Source organism: Delphinus delphis, chromosome 7 (assembly GCF_949987515.2).
Source record: "Delphinus delphis chromosome 7, mDelDel1.2, whole genome shotgun sequence".
Taxonomy (NCBI): Eukaryota; Metazoa; Chordata; class Mammalia; order Artiodactyla; family Delphinidae; genus Delphinus; species Delphinus delphis.
This window is the reverse complement of record NC_082689.1, coordinates 53,708,390-53,729,343: the sequence shown is the minus strand read 5'-3', so window position 1 is coordinate 53,729,343 and position 20,954 is coordinate 53,708,390. Positions and strand designations below refer to the sequence as shown.

General features: G+C 36.6%; 1 protein-coding gene across 6 annotated transcripts in view; it reads right to left on the bottom strand.

Moving 5' to 3' along the window:
• The window catches only part of ZNF385B (zinc finger protein 385B), a 389,990-nt gene that overhangs the window by 21,228 nt on the left and 347,808 nt on the right, over positions 1 to 20,954 (bottom strand). For all 6 annotated transcript variants that reach the window (XM_060016502.1, XM_060016503.2, XM_060016506.1 and 3 more), the window contains one exon: positions 10,834 to 10,996. In XM_060016502.1, coding sequence (XP_059872485.1) covers positions 10,834 to 10,996 — 163 coding nt within the window. The remainder of the gene's footprint in view (positions 1 to 10,833; positions 10,997 to 20,954) is intronic.

The window sequence follows — 20,954 nt, the reverse complement described above, 5'->3', positions numbered from 1 at the left end:
GGTTCTTTTTCTTCTAAACTAATGGCCCTTCACAGAGGAAACATTCACAAGGTACAAGGGAAACATGTGAATTCTGCTCCTCCCACCTTCTTCCTCTCTAGATGCTGACTTAAGGGTTTAGCTTTGATGCTCCAGGCAGGGTGACGCTCACACTGTCAATGGAAAGGTCAGCCTGAGAGGTATTGAGGAAACTGAGTCTCTCATCTAAAAAAATATATCTTTATCTAATGGAGAAAATATTTAAAAATTACTGTCAGCCAACAAGTTTATTGCCTCAGGCTGCTTCCAGGGAGATAGGGAGATGGGCTTTTACTCTTTATGGACCTAACTGGGTACTGCCTGCCCTAATGACACTATGCAGACATTCAGCCGCTGGACTGCTCAGGTGTAAGAAAACTACTAACCCTTTAAAAATATATTGCTAAAAGGCAATCATACTTTTACATTTTGAATCTAGCATTTGTACGTAAATTCAACATGCTGCTTTACTGCAAAGTTGTCAAAGCCAGCTTTATATTTAAGACCTATAGGTTGCAGGAGAAAGTCTGTTGACCACAGAAAGTCTCCTTTAAAAAGTGAGATTAATTCAAGAGGCCTGGGCCTCCAAAGGGGTTTGCCTGGGTTGTCTCATCATACGAGGTCCCTTAGGGATACTGCAACGTGGGGACTTATGACTGTGACCATGAGAAAATTGAACAAGAAAGAGATATGACATTGTATTGCAGACTGTGAGCCTCCCAACCATAATACAAAACAAATGGCTATGAGTTTCTTTCCCATCCTACCTGTGCCCCGAGGTATATAAACCTCATCAAGTCATTAGAAGAAGCTATTATGCAAGTAATATAGTCTATGGAGAACAGAGAAAAAAAAAACAAACCCATTATCCTCTCATACTAAACAGGAGTTTTTAACCTGGGGTCTGTGGACTTCCAAGGGGTCCATGAGTTCACAGGATCCATGAACTTGGATGATAAAAAAATATAAATATTTTCATTTATCTCTTATCGAAATGCATCATATCCCTTCAATTATAAATGAAGGCAACAAACTACAGCAGTCTTGGTAGTACATTTAACTTTGTCACCCATAGAAATCAGATATTTTCGTCAGATATTACAGTTGTTATAGAAAGGTTAAAATACTGTTTATGTTTGTCAACACTTCAAAATTATGGCAGATATTAGACCTGTTAGATCTTATTAAATGCATTATTGCTATATTACCATATCATAACAAAGATTGAGAACTGGTTGGAATTCTTTGTAAAACTATAAATTTCATTTTACAGATGTAAAAACACCATTCAGAGAATAGGCTTCACTAGTCAGCCACAGGAATACGTGGCACGAAAAGATGTTAAGAATCTCTGTGTTTATACCCATCACTTCATTCTGCCTTCATTTCTGTCCCTAGCCATCATTTCAACCACTTCCTTACCAACATCCTAAATTCCTTTCCTTGTCCCCAAGTGTCCTTTCATTGGTTCAGGTGTTTAAACAGGGCAGTCTTTCACATCTCAAGTTATGGGGTACTGGTCCTTCTGATGAGAATCCTCTTCCCCTCCACCCCTAAACCAGAGCCTTTGTTTGCCTGGCTAACATCTTCTTTCCCACTAGGTAGAGAGAGCTTAAATCCCCTGCTTAAGCCTTCCTTTCATTCCCAGACTAGGTCAGCGTGCCCTTCTTTTCATCAACCTTGTCATCATTTGTTCAGTATTACCCTTCCAGACAATATGCTCTCATGAGCGCAAAGCCCAAGTCTGCCTGGTTCACTATCATATACCCAGTGCCTAGCATGAGGGGGCTATCAAGCCCCTATCCAGAGAGGGCTCAATAAATATGTACAAATACATGTACCAACAAACCATTTTGTAACTTTTGATTTAATATATTTTGTAACCTTTTGATTTAATGTATTACACTCTTGTTTCACGTTGTTACTTTTATTTACTTTAAAGCTGCACAATATTCTATTGGGTATAAGTACTTTAGTTAAATAATTTCCCTAGTATTGATCATCTTGTTTTCAGTTTTCACTAACACAAATAATGTTGTATATCATTTTATTTTTCATGTATATCATTTTATTTTCATATCATTTTATTTTTCTTGCTTTGTATTTAGGATTATTTCCTTGATGTAAACTACAGGAAGAGGAATTAATTGGTCTAATGGAATGAACATTTTTATGGTTCTTGATTTATTCTATGATGGTGTTTTCCAAAAGGGTTCTCATTTAAAATGCCATAAATAAAATGGCATGTAACTGTTGCATGGCATGAAATGATCGTAGATTCAAAAGGAGAGAGTCTGGAAATTTCTTTGAATAAATGGTGGCTTTTTATGGTGGTTTTTTATTGAGTGTCTATTACGTGATAGGCAGTGAGCCAGGAACATTTATTAGTTCATCATTCCTGACAACAACCCTGGGAGGTAGATATCAGCTCTCCCATTTTATAGATGGGGAAATAGAAGGTCAGCGAACGTTACTTGGTCAAGGTTATATGGTCAGTGAGAGGTGGAGTGAATCAAGCTCGTGCTCTTTCTACTATGCTATACATGCAAAGTAGGTAAGTGCTCTCAAAACTCCTACCTTAGTTAATACATCTTTATCCAAAGCCACTCAAAACTTGATTTTTTAAAAAAATAAAAGTTGTAAAATAGGATGGGGAAAGAAATAACACACCTTTCTGAGATGTCAGACTTCTGGAAGTGTCATCTAGTGAAAAAGAATCTCAAACAGTTTTCAAAAAGCATGTGCAGTAAAGCCCATGAACCTTCATCTAAAGGCAGCATATCATGGTAGTGAATTCGAGGGACCGCCTGGGAGAGACCTTGAAACTACTTTTCATCTGAAGGACTCTGAGCCATTATTTCCCCTCTCTAGGTCTCACTTTCTAGTATCCATCAAAGGATTGTTATAATTAAATAAGATAGTCTATATAAAATGTTTAGCACAGTGGTATCAAGCACATAATGATACACATTAATTATTAGTAGTACTGCTGTTAAAGTTATTTTTTGCATGTAAGTCTAATAAGCTTGGATCTGGTTTTCTAGAATATACTATATTAGGTACGGCATAATGAAAGATGATGATAGCTGACTACCACAAGGGGCAGTTGTCACCTCTCACTGAAATCAGCAAGAAGGGACGGCTGAAATAAAACCCCACAGGAGGACAAAAAACAAACAGGCAAACTGTAAGAATATCAATAATAGTTGCTTTAATTATGCTTTACACTTTGCAAAGCTCTTTCACAATCATTTCATTTGATTCATGCAACACTGCTGTTTTGTAGGGAGGGCATTCCCACTTTACAAATAGGAAAAGATAGGCTCAGAGAATTTAATGCCTTCTCTAGAATCATAGCTAGTCAAAAGAGCAAAGAGTACTACTGTCTATAGATCTGCTGTCCAATATGGTAGCCATGCGAGCTACTTAAATTAAATAAAATTAAATATTCAGTTCCTCAGGAGCATAAACCACAATTCAAGTGCTGAATAGCTACGTGTGGCTCAGGGCACTCACGTTGGACAACCAAGATTATAGACCATTTCCTTCACCACAGAATGTTTTATTGGGTTATGCTGGTCTATAGAAATGAGAGCACCAAACCGTTACTGCATAATGATGTGCCCGGTGTCCATGACAGTGAACCTGATTCTCAGAGAAAGCCGTCAGGGAAGAGGAAAATACTTTAGAAATGTTTCTATGAAAAACACTTTAAGCTTTATATTATAGAGTTAAATTTGTGTGGCATTAGGCTATAAGCATCATCAAAATTGGGCCCAGAATCCCCAAAAGTGCCGAGTGCCAATGCTCTGCACAAAGAACCTACAAATATCTACTGAGTAGTTCTATTTCTTCATCTACTCATTTCATAAAAATTACATCAATGTAAGAGAATTCTTCCTGAAGCAAATAAGTTGAACATCATAAAAATGTAAGCAATAACCTTTGTTAAAATCTCAAGGGCAGTTATGGTTGTACATTTATAAAATTATTCAGTGTACATACGAAGTCCTTTTATATTCCAATATCTATCTGATGCAGAAAGGCTGTAAATAAATGTAATCAAAAGAGATGAATACCAGTGAAATATGTTTGAAGATGAGAAAAGTTTTCAACAGCGATATAAGCCTTTAAAGGAGATATCCAAGGTTTTGCTTTTTAGAATGGTTTATAACATATCCCTTGTAAATCATAAGTTAATAGATTTACTGAGGAGACAATCACAAATCAGTCTCAACTTATGGTTCACTTTCTTCGAGCAACACTAGGAAATAGCTTTCAGAAGTGAAGAACCTGACAATGAATGCTCAGTATTACTTCAAAGCACTATAAAATGCTCAAAAGTTTCAGAAGTTACTTTCCAGAGGATGACAAACACTTAACTACCTAAGAATCTTCAGCCTTGCCTGGCAGGATGGTGCTGTCAGATTCAAGGTGCATGGACAAAGCTGGAGGCAGTTTCATTTTTTAAATTGACTTTGAAAGTCTTAATGATATATGTATATTTCATGGAAATATGAGCCTTAGTATAATGGTCTGTTCTCTTTAGACAGATGGAGCTCGATTTACGTTCTACATGATTGTATCCCGGAATTTCAGACCTAAGATGTTTGTCATAATATAGTTAATCTATTATTTTTATGAGGGATACGAAGTCTTGGCCTCCTGTATTTGGATAGATGTATGCCAAATTTATGGTGGCGCTGGTCTATAAATGACAGATGCTGCCAAAGCAGAAAACTATCATTTTCTTCTACTCAACAGCACAAGGTCCTGTTGCTAGAGACAGAAATGGGGGAAAGAGGCATTTACAAAGACCTTGCTGGCTAATCAAAGGAGTCCTGCAGCAGTCGGTGGAAATGAGAAGTTGTCATTTGGGAAACTTGGCCCCATTTGTAACAACACATAAAAACTGTGAAACACACAGGGAAACCCATAAACATGACAAGGCGAGGGTCTCCATTTGTATCTTTGGCAGAAAGCCTCTTTGACAAAATTGAAAAATGTACTTTCATAACGTAACAAGATGACCATAAAAAGTTGAACTGCAGCCTTTCCAGGCAAATCATACTGATGTACTAGTTGATACTGCTCTGGGTTCACACCTGAGGAACTGCCGCCATGCAAAAGCACATTATGCTGAAAACTAAAATGAGTTTTGAGGTATCCTCACTTCTTTCCTTCCTTCTTAAGTCTTTTCTGATACTGTCATCTCTGGCTCCATGGTATAGTCATGGGTGTGGGATAAACAAAACAATGTCCCTGTGCCCAGTGAAAATCTCTGAGATGGGATGATTCAAAATGCTACCGAAAATGCGGACAGCATTCAGGCTAGTCTACTGGACCCTTTAGGAGGCAGTTCAAGGCTCTGCTATACTGGTGATGCCCTTGCTCACTGCTGACCTCCAGCTCAGTGAGTGTGTTTGGCTCTAGTCACATACAGTCTACAGCTGTCAAGCTGGAGCTTTAAGAACATGTGTCATTTACCTGAAATGAGTGTTTTCATTCAAACTTGGCCTTGAAACGATCTGTCTAAAGCTTTGTTCTCTTACAGTTAAATGATGCAGACAACACACTGCATAGAAACTAAGGATTATCAATAAAACAAAGCCTCAATGACCCTGTCACTGCTATAGCTCCTACTGAAAAATATCAACAGTCAGAAAACAATTTAAAAGTAATACATAGTCCTACTCATTAATTCTTTAAAAAAGTGGGTTAGTGGTTTCTGACTTTTCCCATTGGGATACTGTACTTGAATTTACTCTTCTGAGTCAGAGAAGCTTAGAAGTAAGGGGAACAGTGGAATATTCATGGAACAAGAAGCCCTGAGTTCCTGCTCTGACTCTACTGGGATATGAGTGTGCAAGCCATTTAAAGCCTCACACAAGCCATTTAATCTTTCTAAGACCCAGGTTCTTCACTGTTACCACATTTTTGGGAGCAGCTTGAAGGTGGCGATTATATATTATTTTTCTTTTGGAACCTCTTGAAGGCAAGAACGTGTCTTTCTGTTCATTGTTGCACGCTTGAAATGGCAAATGTTACAGATGTACTATACTACTTAGTATAGATAATACATATTTGTTAAATGAATAAATGGATATAGAGTTTGTTGTGTGCGTATGTGAAAGAGGGATACTAATATCAGCCTTACCAGTCACAGGGTTGTTGAGGGGGTCATACGAAAACATTTATGTGACTGGATTTTATCAACTGAACAAATTCAAGGTGTTCCTATTGTTATATTTTAAGCAGAACATGCTGGTTCCATCATCTTTGCTCTTAATTGCATTTATAAATATATCTATAGCATTTTGAATCATTCCATCTGCTTTCGTCTTTTTAGACAGCAACTGATTAAAAGCTGTTTAGCTCTAAATGGCTTTATACACTTTGAGCTACAAATGTATTTTCCCCATCTTGATATCTAATTAATTAAAAAAAATCTTGGGCTAAAGACTAGACATATGGATGATTAGGTCGACTATCACAATATTTTTTACCGTTAGGTTGATTATCAAAATATTTTATTATTTTCAAGAAATCAGGTCTTCCAAAGGCTCTGTTTCTTTTTGTTTGTTTGTTTTGTTTTGAGCTTCTTATGAGTGGTTAAGTGCTGTCACAAAGAGCATTCAACTTGATGTATGGGGCATGTTATCACAGGGAAGTGTTGTGTCATATGGCATTATGACACTTGAACTCTAGGGAGAAATTTGGGTACAGTGTCTGACCAATATGTTCTAGCCATCTTCCTGAAGCTGCCTAATACTTGCTGTGTCTTGATCCCATTTCTCCCAAAGCACCTTTTTCCTCCTTTCTACCAAGTTTTGAACTCCCACTGATGCATCATTAAAAGCTGGGATAGATCCTAGGAGACCAGAAAGCTATTTCTTTGGATTTTACGTTTAATTCTACTCCAACTTCTAAAAAGTGAATAGGACAGCTATCCTGCCTGAAATAAAACATATTTAATTTTTTTTCAATCATGTGGTCAGAGCTTCTTATAATAAATGAAATTCCTGTTACTGTAGTTTAAACTCATTTTGTTTACTGACTTGAGAGGAAAAAAAAGGAAAGCTTTCCATTATACCCTTAACTTTTTATATCTGATAGCTCCATTACAGCAAATTTCTTTGTATTGCACAGATCCAGTTACAACATGATCTAAATTATGTCTCCAAATGCATCATAAAAAAGTGGTTGTCCCAGTTGCTAAAATAGGAGGTAAAAAGGCTTTTCTATCAATAGCTCTTGGAAGATTGCTAGGCCACTTCTTAGAATAAATAATCTGTGCTCTCAAGGAGCAAAGCGAGGTCATCTGTGGCTCGCACGCTCCTTGTCAGACACTCTGAAATCACACTCTTCCTTGACTGATGTTCAGTGCATCCCAGGATGCTGCACTCCCAGAAGCCCCCTCCCTTAACATCTGGCTATTTCCTGTTCCTCAGGATTTGCCCTCATTGAACAATACTCTTGCTAAGTTACTGATGCTAAAGAATGAGAATGGAAATGGAATTAGTCAATCCTATGGATGTTGTGAATGCCTGGATTTTGAAATCTGGTAGCTGAGACATCAAGTTACTAACATTTACTTTTCACTCAACTATCTCAGAATCACATAGATATTGCTTAAGCCCACTTGATAGAATACTTCATTCAGAAGAAAAAGACCAGTGCTAGGGAATTTCAGTCTCTTAAGAACTGTCAATTAACCATAACTTTTCACTGTGACTATTACTCTAATTTTTGGCTGACTCCTTAGAGGCAGTGTTGTCTGAAATAAAACACTTCAGTTAATTAAGTACCACAGTTCTTCCTCTTCTCTCCCGCTTCCCTCTACATCCCACCTAGACTGTTTATAAAGGACTGGTCTTCGTGTCTCCTAACTTCTAAAATGGGGTTTTAAAGGAAATCAAAACAAGTTACCAAAAAATTTTATGACTCTGACAAAGCTGTGGGAGCTTTTTAAGGATTTAGAATAGGTGGTTAACAACTGGTTATGTATTACATTGTTTAGACCAAATTTCCCATCTGGGCAAAACTTCTAATTTTCTAACTTGAAAATTCTACAAAACACGTGTGAAAAAAAAAAGAAGAAAGAAAAAAACACATGTGAATTCTTGCTTAAAAGCTGACGTTCAGTTGAAAGTGACAAAAAAACATGTATCTATTTAGCAAATACGACCCACTTTGTTCTTAAATAGTGCCATCTTTCAACAGCTTTGGTATTGCTTTTATAGATATAATAGGACGAACTAAATATTTCATTAGTATTAATATTTAAAATATGGAGAAACAAAAAAGTAATTTGAATGACCTAACCAATGTATTGCCAAATAATTTATACAGATTTGAGTAAGGAAACATGGAAAAATGAGGTAACCACACTACAGGTAGTTTGCATTACTTCTAGTCCAAGTATGGACAGGGACATGGTGACTGAGGTCAATACTGTTAGACCATAGGTACTTTGTGGGGTGGATAGGGAAGTGTCAGAGGAAGCAGAGGATGCTGGATTAAAGACCATCACATAGCTACTGGGAAAGAGACTCTGCGGTTGAGATTTGTTTTCCTCTCTCCCCACTCTCATCTCCTAGGGTTCTTCTAGATCTCAGTTCTCTTTCTTTGTTTATACCACTGCTGTACTTGACCCTGGTGTGTTTCTATTGCCCGCTAGCCAAACACAATTGTTTGTAAAGTCTCTTTCACTTGAGCATTCACTAGCATTTGAGAGTCAGAATAAAAGTCTTGAGTCATTGAACTTTATTTTAACATGCTCATTGGGCGTCTTGTAGATTTAAGGTATGCTGTGATTCTGATCCAGCCCCTTTATTTGGATTTTCTATCTCTATACTGCTCTTTTCTTGGGTCTACTTGCTAATTGTTGACTTTTTTTCTCTTCCTTTCCTCTTCTTCTACACCTTTCCTTCTCCCTTTAATTATCTTCTGTTCGTTCATTGATTTTTCTCTCATTGAGCCTTTTCTATTTCCATTTTTAACAGTTTTTTCCCTCATTAATTTTAATTTCATCTACTATGCCTAGAGCAAACCCAATCTGCAAATAATAGTCATATATATTATAATATAACTTAATGGGAGCATTGAGCACATGCAATAGCAAGGTAGGAATGCTTACAGTACCTTCCCACTGTGCTATTAGCTCGAGACACAAAATAAGCTGAAAGAATGGAGTGACACTAACCTCCACTGTTTTATCATTTTGCTTATAAGTACTTCTGTCGGTAAAGAGCATAATTCAGGTAATAAAACCTGACAGAGTATTATTTCATAGAGGCAACAATATCCTGCAGAAAATGAAACTAGGCAGGAAGTCAGGAGGTGATGGCTCCTGTTCTTCCAAACACTGGGTAACCTTGAGCAAATAACGGCTGCAATATGGACCTCGCCTTGGTTTGCTACTTTATAAACTGGAGATAACATTTGACCCTAATATCTGATAGATCTGGGTTAAAGATTAATTTGCTAATATACGTAAAAAGGCTTTGTTCTTTAGAAGGGGAAAAGTGCAATGTAATAATTCAGTATTTATTATCTGTTCATCAGATAACATGATTTAGTGATTCTATCGCACAAAGAACAAAAGCCTTTATCACCAAACTTGGGTCAGCTCACTCACTCTAGGCTGCAGAGCCTTGGGAACCAGCATCTGTGGGACCTCATCAATAGTGGTCACTTCTTACATAGTCTGTCTTTGTCTAACCAGGCTTTTCTGAATCTTCCTCTTACAAATGGATTTGTGCTTCTCCGAAGGCCCTGGGCAACCACAGGAAAGCGTTCTTAAGTCTCTTAAGTCTACAATGACTTGGAAAGCAGAAGAGAATAAGACAAGAAGTGTGTGTCTTTGTGTTTCCAACAACAGAAAGGTCCCTAAGGAGAGAATCAAACATAAGAAAAAGGGATCTATTCTCTTAGTTTCCCTTACAAGGCACTGTTCCTCAGTTAGTCACTGCAACAAGGTGACTTACCCATCTTGGGTCCTGATGGGCGGATGTGAATGTGTGAAAGCCTATTAAACACCCAATTTCATGGCATACCTGCTGGAAAAATAAATTTTTTCTCTTCTCCCTGAATCATTCAGTTTGAACCTACTCAGAAAACCTGCTGATTCACTGGAACTATGAAATACTCTGCTTAAGAGGCACTTCCACTAGTAGCCCATTTCCAATTTATAAAGTTCTTCTGTTAGTCAGTTCATAACCGTGAAAAGTTCCTTTAAAATCTTTGAGTTCATTTGTAACTCTGAGGAGAACTCTATGAATACCTTGAAGAATCAAAATCTCTTACTATTGAACACATTTCCAGATTCACTTAATAATGCCGCTCTCTCAGAAAACTTTACCTTTTTGCCCTTCTACTCCCTGTTACTGGGGTAAGAAAATATGAAAATGTCTGTTAATAAACAAATTTAAGGATTCCTTCACTGAAAAAGTCCATAGCAAAAACCAAATGTAAAATGAATAATAAACTCAGTATTTTAGATCCATTTCTTGATTTTTGTCTAAACACAATGTGACCAAGAAGCCTCCACTTATTTTCGTGCATATATACTTATATATATATTTACACACACACATATACACTTAAATGTATATATTTAACAACATGGAATGGTAACCTATCAAATGCTTAGATTCCATGCAAACACATAACCCTTCCTGTGAAGTGAACGTATTAATATTATAAAAACAAATCATGGAGAGTAACATGCAACAGCGGAGGGGAGGAGGATAGGGTGAGGCCAGAGGACCAGGAGGAACACAAAGAATGTAAAGAACAAAAAGTGTCATTGACCTGATTTGTCAGAGTTGTTGCCTGTGATTGGAGTGATGGAGCAGCTGGGATTAGCCTTTGCGCTGTCCTTGGAAGAAACCATTTTGGGTTTATTTTTCGTTGCCTCTAGTGCTTTGACCTTCTTGGCATGTTTACTTCCTTTGTAGTGGGCCTCGGCCTGGCTCTACAAAGGAGAACAAATCAGGCTCATTTTTTTGCTACTTACAAACAGCACAATGGATGATCATGCAGGAAAAATATACATTCAATCATAGGCACCACAGACATTTACAGCTCAGCACTCAACTATGTCTTCGGCATTTAATGAATAGTACACCGGTATCTAAGAGTTTTTTGCATATTGAAACCTTCTATACAACATAGAGGATCTGTGTCTTTCAAAACCAGACATTATACGAGTGGACAACAGGGTCAGGACAAAATCGGGGCGAAGGTGAACTTTGTCATTAGTGCCCTCCCACCACTGCCCATTGGGGTTACTTGTCAAACGTTTGGCTGGCAGCAAGCCGCTTTGAGTGTCCTACCCGGGCGTGTCCTTCCACAGCCACTCCGTTTAGTTTCCCTTCAGCTACAAATCTGTCTTCCCTGCACCTACGTTCCTCTTGGCTCTGCTCTGAGAGCAAGTGATGTGACAAAGCAACCTGCTAGTGAGTGGAAATGGCACTACATTTTGGAGTCATCTACACACGCTTCATGTGTCATTTTGATGATTCCAGTTCTAAGAATACACGATATTAGGCACAAAGGAGGTAGGGACAATGCTTGTTTCTGATCTCTGATGTGATTCTGAAGTCAAAGCAGTTAGTATTACATTCACTTATACAAAAAGCATAGGTGAAACTGTGACTTCATTACTAGATCAAAAGAAAGAAAAGCAATCAAGGCAAGTGAATATTAAAAATTTTCAAAAGACAAAAACAAATTACAGCAAAACAAGAAAACATTTAGTCAATAAGTTGACATTTGGAAAATTCCTCTCTGCCTAAAGAATAAGGATTTTATCTTTTTGGCAACTAGTATAATGAACATATTAACAAAAGAATCTAAGTATACTTGCTTCAATTTCATTTTTAATAGACCCTGAAAATATAAACAAACTAAAACATATATTATATGGTATATTAGCGTAGTTATAAAGGTGAAGAGGATGATAAACCTGTCATATAAAATGAGTTTCTGTTAGAGGATTTCTAAAATAATAATAACTTTTCTTCTTACATCAGTTTTCCATATATACACTTGTATTTGTTTGAAGATGATTATACTGATATTTTCATCCATTTTCCTCAACAAGTAGAATACAGGTGGTATGTAAGTGTGTGTGCATGTAGGTAGGTAGGTAGGTAGGAGTGGCAATGGAGAAAATTAAAGACATGTGATTTTCCTAGCACATAACCCCAATCACCCAAGGTCAACAGACTTTTATTGACTGTACACAGTCCCTAACTTCCTGAATATCTTTTCGTAATATTGTTTTAGACCACCGTTGACTTATCATGGCTCTTGGTTCGTTTGCTCAAGGACTTCTCATGCTGCTCTCTGTCAAGTTGAAACACAAACCCAATCCCAAGAGAGGAGAAAAGTGTAACATTATTTTGAGTCTTATCACCCTCTGAGAATGGTTAAATCCAGCAAATATAGTTGGGTAGATATAAATTAAGAAAATATACAAATAAAAATTTAAAAATTGATAACATGAAGAAATAATAATAATGGCTGATATTACTGAGCCTCTGACAAGAACAGCTCGAAATGTAATACATGTTTCTCTCATGTAAGCTTCACAGTGCCCTGTGAGGCAGGTACAGATAGAAAATTGGGCACGAGAAGCTAAACAGCTCATCCAAGGCCACACATGTAGGTGGAGAAGCCATTATGGGGATCTGAAACGCTTACGTGTATACTCCTATTTAACTATGTACCCGCACGTTAGACATACACATACTCACCCTAAGTAAACAATACAATTTTATTAGAAGTAAACCATTACACACAAAGAAAGCACACTGCTTTTCATGACTCAGTGAAGGATTCTATTTTAACAGAAGTTTATATGAGTAGGGAATACCTTCTTAATTCATAGGAAATATACCGGGAGAGTACATTAGGCTTGATCCTTCTGTTGAGAAGCTAAGAAAGGCCCACTTCTTAGGTATGTAACAATTTCTACAAGATATCAGTTGACCTAATAATTCATCTTTCCAAGTATACTAAACAGTGAGATGTTACTTTAGTGCGCTTTGGCTAAATAAACGTATAGTTCTCTAAATAAAACCTCCTGGCACAAGATGAGCAGAGTGTCACTTCCTCATTACTATTTCTTGGCATCACTGCAGAAAGTTAACAGTATCAATTAGCACTTGGGATAAAGAGCCAGCTGAGTGACACTCACTGGATGCCAAGCTGGAAAGAGCTCTCCAGAGCCATGATTCACTTTCCTTTTGAGTTCTGAGGCATGGAGAAAAGCAAAACAAGGCTTCTTAGCCTCTACTGACTACTGTTTGGGAAAGATCTGGAATTAAGACAGTGGCAGACACCACTCATTCATGCTTGGCATCTTTCCAGTTACCCTGTGGTATTCTTGGTAGTGGCACTATGCTGTCCTCAGTACTGTATCTGAGGTGTCAACAGCTTCTAAATCCTGGGCAGATCTTCAAGTGAAACAGAGACACTGTTAAAATAGTAACATGATTAACCTGCCTTCCTTATCTGGGAATCTCCTTAATTGAGGAATGAAAGAAACAAGGACAAGAGCCAGAAAACCAGGGAACGAGGCAACACGATCAAGCCCAATCGACGATGGTTCTCGTATCACTTCTGAGAGACTTGGTTAACCACACAGACTTATAATTTTACACCTCCGTGACTAGTCAGCAGACACCTATTTGTCTAGCACTAATGGTCTGCTTTCTGATTTCCTCCCCAAAGCGCTGCTATACACCCCAAACTGGCAGTGATCAAAGAAACCCCTTGCCAAGAATTGCCAGAATTAGAGAGCTGCCCAAACCACCATACTGACCTCCACACGGGAATTCATTGGTATCTAAGTTTTCCTTTCAGAGGTCACTCCAGTAGCTACCTGACCACCCACTCATAGAGGAATAGCTTTGACAGGAAATGACATTTTGGAATTTTCTCTTCCATTCATCTCCATCTTTGTTACTAAAGCCCCTCACTTTCCAAAATCCTCTACATCTTTCAGGACCCTACTGGTCCAAATAAAAAAGATAAATAATGAGATAGTGTATTGCTTTACAAATAAAAATGCAATAATGAGCAATTCTATAATTCACTGAGCTCCCATTTCTGTTTTTTACCTTATTTCTATTTTGGACTTCAGAGAGGTGGATAGGATCTTGAAACAAGATGTTAAACTGTGTTTACTTTGTATAGAAAGAACAGTCCAAACCCAAACTGGCAAGTGGCTGGGATAGAGTAATGTCACTGGAGAAAGTTCTCAGTATTTATTTACCAATGGACCCAATCTTTTTGCATCTTAAAAAGTAATTGGAACTGTTCCCTTAATTACAGAGAGTGTATCATTAAAACTATTGGCATCTGGTTTTTTGAGACGTTAGATTTCAACGTGTTAAGCAGTGTTAGATAGGAAAGAGCAGAGGTCAGTTACTTTTCAGATAAAAAGTATATACTCTATATGCTAAAATGCCAAATAAAACAGATGTCAAATGAACTACCATAAAACAGGCTAAACTAACAAGGGGGAAACCTGATTATTTATTTCACAAAGAATTATTTAGCACCTGCCATGTGCTAGACATTGTGAAAGATTAAAAACAAAGACCCCTATTCAGAAGAATGGTAGTTGGAAGAAAAGACGGACATGCAAATAACTATAACCCATAGCAGAGAGTAAAACTATAAAATGGAAGGTAAACTGGTACAAAGAAGTATGGGAGTCAGGGGAGAGGTAAATTTCTGCAGATTGCAGGGGGACCCTGGAAGCTTCATGGGAAAGGAACATCAGAGCTGAGCCCTGCTTCGGGGGCAGGGTGCTGAAGGGTCAGTATGCAGGGGGAGGCATTTCAGGTGGAGGGACCCGCATGTGCCAAGGTAGTGAAATCCTATGAATTATGCAGTGTTTCCTGGGCACATCTGCTTTTCAGTATCACTAGAACACAGACATATAAAAGGAACAATAGGGAAAGCCTGCTGCATCATGCTACCTCAAACATTATTGTCCCGTGTAAAACAGAAAACATATCGTAGTGTTCTACAAATGTTCTACTTGTAGGCATCTTTTCTATAGATAGTTATAAGAAAGATGTTGCTTTTACATCACAGATTTTATCCTCTGCTCCAAACTATAATCCTACGGTCAAAGGACAACTAAATTATTTATATGGAAGATTTAATCATTTGAGATAAAAGCATGGCACTTAAAATACCATAGTCAAACATACTAGAAACAAACTAGAGATGACTGAGTAATAGCTAAATAATTACTTGAATCTTTGCTTTAACATAAGGCTACATTCAACTCTTAAAAAATGCTTTTTGCATATGTTTGTCGCAGTGATAAGATCACACACTCTCAGAGACAAAGCTACAACATAAACATAAGATGCACCCAAGAGAAAGGCTTACTTAATCCAAAGATAAGTCTTTCTGCTGATATTTGCAATGTTAAGGCCTGCAATATCAGTAATGACATACTACTGGCTTTGATATCACTTCGTTCAATCCTCATCTACTGGGATCTGTTGAAAACAAAGTCCAGACAAAATTATAACCGTTAGGAGATTTTCAGTTCAAAAAGACACAATGTCTTTGCTAATTTATAATTTACAGCTAAGTGAAACACTCCAGGTTGCTATGGCCTGTCCAGGGTTGCCACACTGTACAACTGTGTGAGTGGGGAGCACCACTCATATATGGTCTAATGTGAATGGTGTCTTCTGGATTCCTTCAAGGCCACAGTTCTGGCCGTGGCATTTCATATTTACTGGCTTTGGAATATGTATGTATAAAACCCATCAACTCCAAATCTTTCTCTATTACTAAAGAGAAAAGTGGTGACTCCAGGAAGAAAATAAGTATACTCTAGACTCTGATTCTCTTTGGGCCCAATTCAGGTTCTATCAAATATCATGAAACAGAAGTAGAGTGCTTGGGTTGTTGCTGCTTTAAAATGCCCCTATGTGAATACATGAGCGTTAACACATATATGTGTTCATGATATCAAACATTTTCCATGTAGGCAAATTAAGTCATTTCTTAAAATGCTACTATTTTTGATGGGCCTCAGGGTAGTTTTTCAAATGCAGCTTATTAGTCAGCTAAGAGTCTTGATGCTCATGCTTCTGGTGCATGATTGATTGGAATTACTTTACACGTTGAAACATGGCAAAGCTATAAATGGACCTAACAGCTATAACAGAATTTACATGATGAATAAAAAAAATATGGCAGTTTGAGTTTAAAAATCACCTGGAAGAGAGCAAAAGTTGGCTTTAAAAAAAAGTGCTTTAGCTTTGTGACCACCTAGAGGGGTAGGATAGGGAGGGTGGGAGGGAGGGAGACGCAAGAGGGAAGAGATATGGGGATATATGTATATGTATAATTGATTCACCTTGTTATAAAGGAGAAACTAACACACCATTGTAAAGCAATTATACTCCAATAAAGATGTTAAAAAAAGTTTTAATATTTTAAATAAAATTGTTTCTTGTAAAGTTCCAAGTGAATAAAATTTTGCCTCATTTTCTCAGTGAGTTTTATATTTCAATGATTTGAGTGTGGATTATTAAATTTTAGATTATTCCCAGCAATCTACGGTTCTGCCTCTGGAAAAACCCTATATTCCCAGTTTATGGATGAGTAGAATGGGAAATAAGAGACAGTTATTTGAGCTTGACTATATCAACTGTCATCTGAACCCCAAATCCTTTCATATGTTGAATTCTCTCCTCCTGTTACCTCCTATTTTTTTTTCAAATTAGGCCATAATTAAAAATTATCTCCTTTTAAAATAATCACATATATGTGTCATATATATGTGTCAAGGTAAAGTTCACCCCAGAAAATTATTTTTTTAATTCTATTCACGAATACTGTAAATTATAGAGACTGTATTTTGAAAAAGATTTTTCCCCCATCAACCTAATGGAAGTAGGTTTATGTGAATTTTTTTCAATGTAGATAATGGATAATAAAACGAGTCTTATTTAGTGTTATAATTTCTTTAACATCATCACAATTTAGTTAAGAATTCAGCAAAAAAGTATCTTGAGATGCTTACCCTAAGAAAATAAGACTGCTTACTTCTCTATTGCATTTACATTACGGCTTTTTTTTTTTTTTTTTTTCCGCGGTACGCGGCCCTCTTACTGTTGTGGCCTCTCCCGTTGCGGAGCACAGGCTCCGAATGCGCAGGCTCAGTGGCCATGGCTCACAGGCGCAGCCGCTCCGCGGCCTGTGGGATTTTCCCGGACCGGGGCACCAACCCGTGTCCGCTGCATCGGCAAGCGGACTCTCAACCACTGTGCCACCAGGGAAGCCCACATTACAGCTTTTGAAAGGTATATTTACTTTGTCTTCTGGGCTGGGGGTCAATATCTGAGTCAATTTAATGTTAAGGTGTGTGCAAACTCCTAGTAGGTGCACTAGAGTTTAACTGAGGCAAGATGAATTAAATGAACCCTGGCAAAATATGCCCTCTCTTCCGAACTGTAAGGGGAGCAAATCATGAACTTCACCCAGAATGTACTGATAAACCATATTCTCTAAGTTATTACCCTCAAATGGGAACATTAGTGTTCTGTACACTAACATAATCTTGAATATGTAATAATGGGAACATTTATAAGTTATGAAAATATCTAATTTTCTCAAAGAATTATGCATATGGGACCTAATGTGTTAGAACTTCTAAATCTTAAGAACTTTTATGAAACACATGGATATCATCTTTTATTTTTATAATACATTATAAAACATTAAGGCTTTGTTAATAATTACTTAATATTCTTGAGTCACTTATTTTATGATTTTCCCAAAAGTATTCAAAATTATCCACCTCCCTCAAATTAATTTCAAATTAAACTGGGACATTTTAGTTAATAATTCTCCACTACCTTGAAATATAAAGAAGAGTTTATAGTGATTTCACAGTTACATACCAAGTTCCTAAAGTGTTTGAGAGTGCTGCTATCTTTCAGTGGGGAGGTGGATTGGCATAGTGTGCTTACTAAGAGCGATTTTTTGTTACTCAGTGATAAGTAATGCAATATAATTCAAGTCTCTGCATTAACGCTGTGACTCTACAGCTAACTAATTCAAGTCTTCTGATGGTCTTTTAAATTAGGCTCCCAGGCTTCTACACATTAATTTTTAATCAGTCTAGAAGGTATTACATTTACTTCCATTTCCATATTAAAGAAATTTACATAAATGATACAAAATAAATCTAAAATTAGAATTTGCATTGTGTCTCCTTATGTTTGATATATAATATCCTTACTGTAGACAAGAGTGGCAAAGTAACTTTGAAAGAGTTGAAGAATGGCTTTAGTAATGTTTTATATATGTTTAATATATTATTTATTTAGCATTACTCATTTGAAAATCTCTTTTACAAAACAGATTTTTGTAAAACTCCTACCCTAAAGCACTAAACCAATTTTTTAAAACCCAGCAGATATTTTATAATTCAAAATTAAGTGAAATATGTAAATGTGAAGATTAATACCATACCCTTTCAAAACATACAAATATAAGTAAGAGAAAATAATAAAACTGTACCTCTTCAGTAGTCACTTAGCTAACCTGAGTCATGTTAAGGCTATCTTTACATTAAAGTACCAGATTAAACTAGAAGTTTCCATTGCAGATTAGTCTGGTCAACCTTCCTCACATATAAAAAATTGGTCTGGAGGAAAAACTAATATGAAAATGCCCATAATTTTGATTCACCCATAAATACCAAAATATTTCAATATTATCAGTGAATGCTAAGTGGCCTTTCAGTTTCTGATTCCAAGTAGTATTGTTCTAAAAGTTCTACTCACCAATTAGAGTCACAACAAAGGTTGTTCATATATGAAAAGATCAATGTGAACTCTTACTCATCTTTGAGTCTTCTGAAGCACCTATTATACGGTATAGACTCAATAAAAAGTTTTTGAATTATATATATAGGATAGAGTAAGTAAAATCTTCTAAAAATAGGAATTTAATGCTGGGAGTCCATTCATTCTTCCATTCAACAAATATTTATTGAATACCTATTACGATCCAGGCATCATTCCAAGTGTTGTGGGATGCAGGTCATACATTCTAGTATGGGGACACAAACAATAAAATACAAATTTATATATATTTTACGGTAGTTAAGTGTTAAGCGATACATTTATGAATATGTTAGGTGGTGCTATAAAAAAACAAGGAAAAGTAAGGAGGATAGACAATGATGGGGTGGGTGTCATGTTAGGTATTAAGGAAAGTTTCTGTTGAGGAGGCATTTGCACTGAGACCTGAATTAAGTGAGGGAGTTAACCAGGTAAATACCTGGGAGAAGAGCCTTTAAGGTCCAGGGAACTGCAAATGGCTATTCTAAGGATTTTGACTTTTATTCTGAGAAGATGGGAAATCCCAGCAGTGTTCTGAACAGAGAAGTAACCTTGTTTGACTTTTGTTTATAAAATGATGGCTCTGGTTACTGTGTGGAGAACAAGCTGTGTGTGTATGGTGGGACAGTTGCCAATGAGACAAAGTGGGAAAGGAGGCTGTTACAGTCATCCAGGCAAGAGCTGAAAAGAGTTCAAAATAAAATCCCACTGAAGGATCAGAAAGGCTTTAAAAGATGATTTTCTACTCTAGTATAACCAATAGTTATAATATTTGGAATATCTGCAATTTTTGAACTTGAATCAACAATGATTTCTACAGAATTTCATTTCTGTCCAATTAGCTATTACTTTTGTTTCATTTAAATTTAAATTATATTTATTTTTTATCCAGGTAATATAATCACACAGTTGAAAAGTATAAAACAAAAGAGTGTACATAGTGAAAAGTCTACATCTCAGACTTCGCAACTAGTTCTCGTCACTTTTTGTGTATCCTGCCAGAGGTGATTTACATACCTATCAAGCAAATATATATGTATGTGTGTGTTTCCCCCTTCTTCCATTTTTAGACAAATGCCTACATACCACATATGTTGTTTTTGTATTTTGCTTTTTCTATTCAGCAACAGATCTTAGAGATTTTTTAAAACGAGTAATTAGAAAGTTTTCTAATTTTAAAATGGGTGTGTATATTCCATTATATGAATGAACCGTAATTTATTTCAACCGTATGTTATTGATGGATATATAGGTTGTTTTTCAAAGTTGTGCTGTCACCCTTGATGCAAAAATAGACATTAGATGATTCAGATGATTATTTTTCTTCTTTTTTACAATGAAAAATGATTTTTAAAGTGCTTTAATTGAATTAAAGCAGACATTTAAAAATATCCTAATTAGTTTCCATGCCCTGATTTGTCATTATGGATATATTATAGTTATATGTTTTCCTAAACATATTTCTGGGAATCAGGCAACAAAATGTGCACACACCCCTGCCTTGGGCTTAATAAAATTGTATGAAAATTTGAGAAAAGAAAGGGCCTTGAGATGGGCCTTCAATAATGGAAAGGATTTCAAAGACGAGATATACACTCTCAATAAGGAGAGGACTATAAGAAAGAAGTATTTGGCAAAACCAGTTTTTGTTTAGGGAAATGTGAATAATCCAGTTTGAGTGAAATGTGGGTGTGTGTGGAGTAGGAATGGAAGAAAAGATTAGAAAGACAAGTGTCTTATTATTTAGGCCTTAAATACTAGATAGTGGGAAGACGGTTAACAATACCATACTTAATTAGGTAGGTAATGAGAAGCCATTGAGGGCTTGTTCTAGCACACTCTGATCCAGCTAAGACCTACAAAAGGAAAAAAAAAAGTAGAGTAACTAGAAGGTTCTTACCATAGCAAGTCAAAGAGTAATGGGGTTCTTAAACACACAGATTTCAAATTTCAGGGGGCTGTATAAACCAAAAGCCAGAGCTTTCATAGAAAAGGAGCTATTCCTCCTATTAATCAAGTCTCTAGATATTCTGT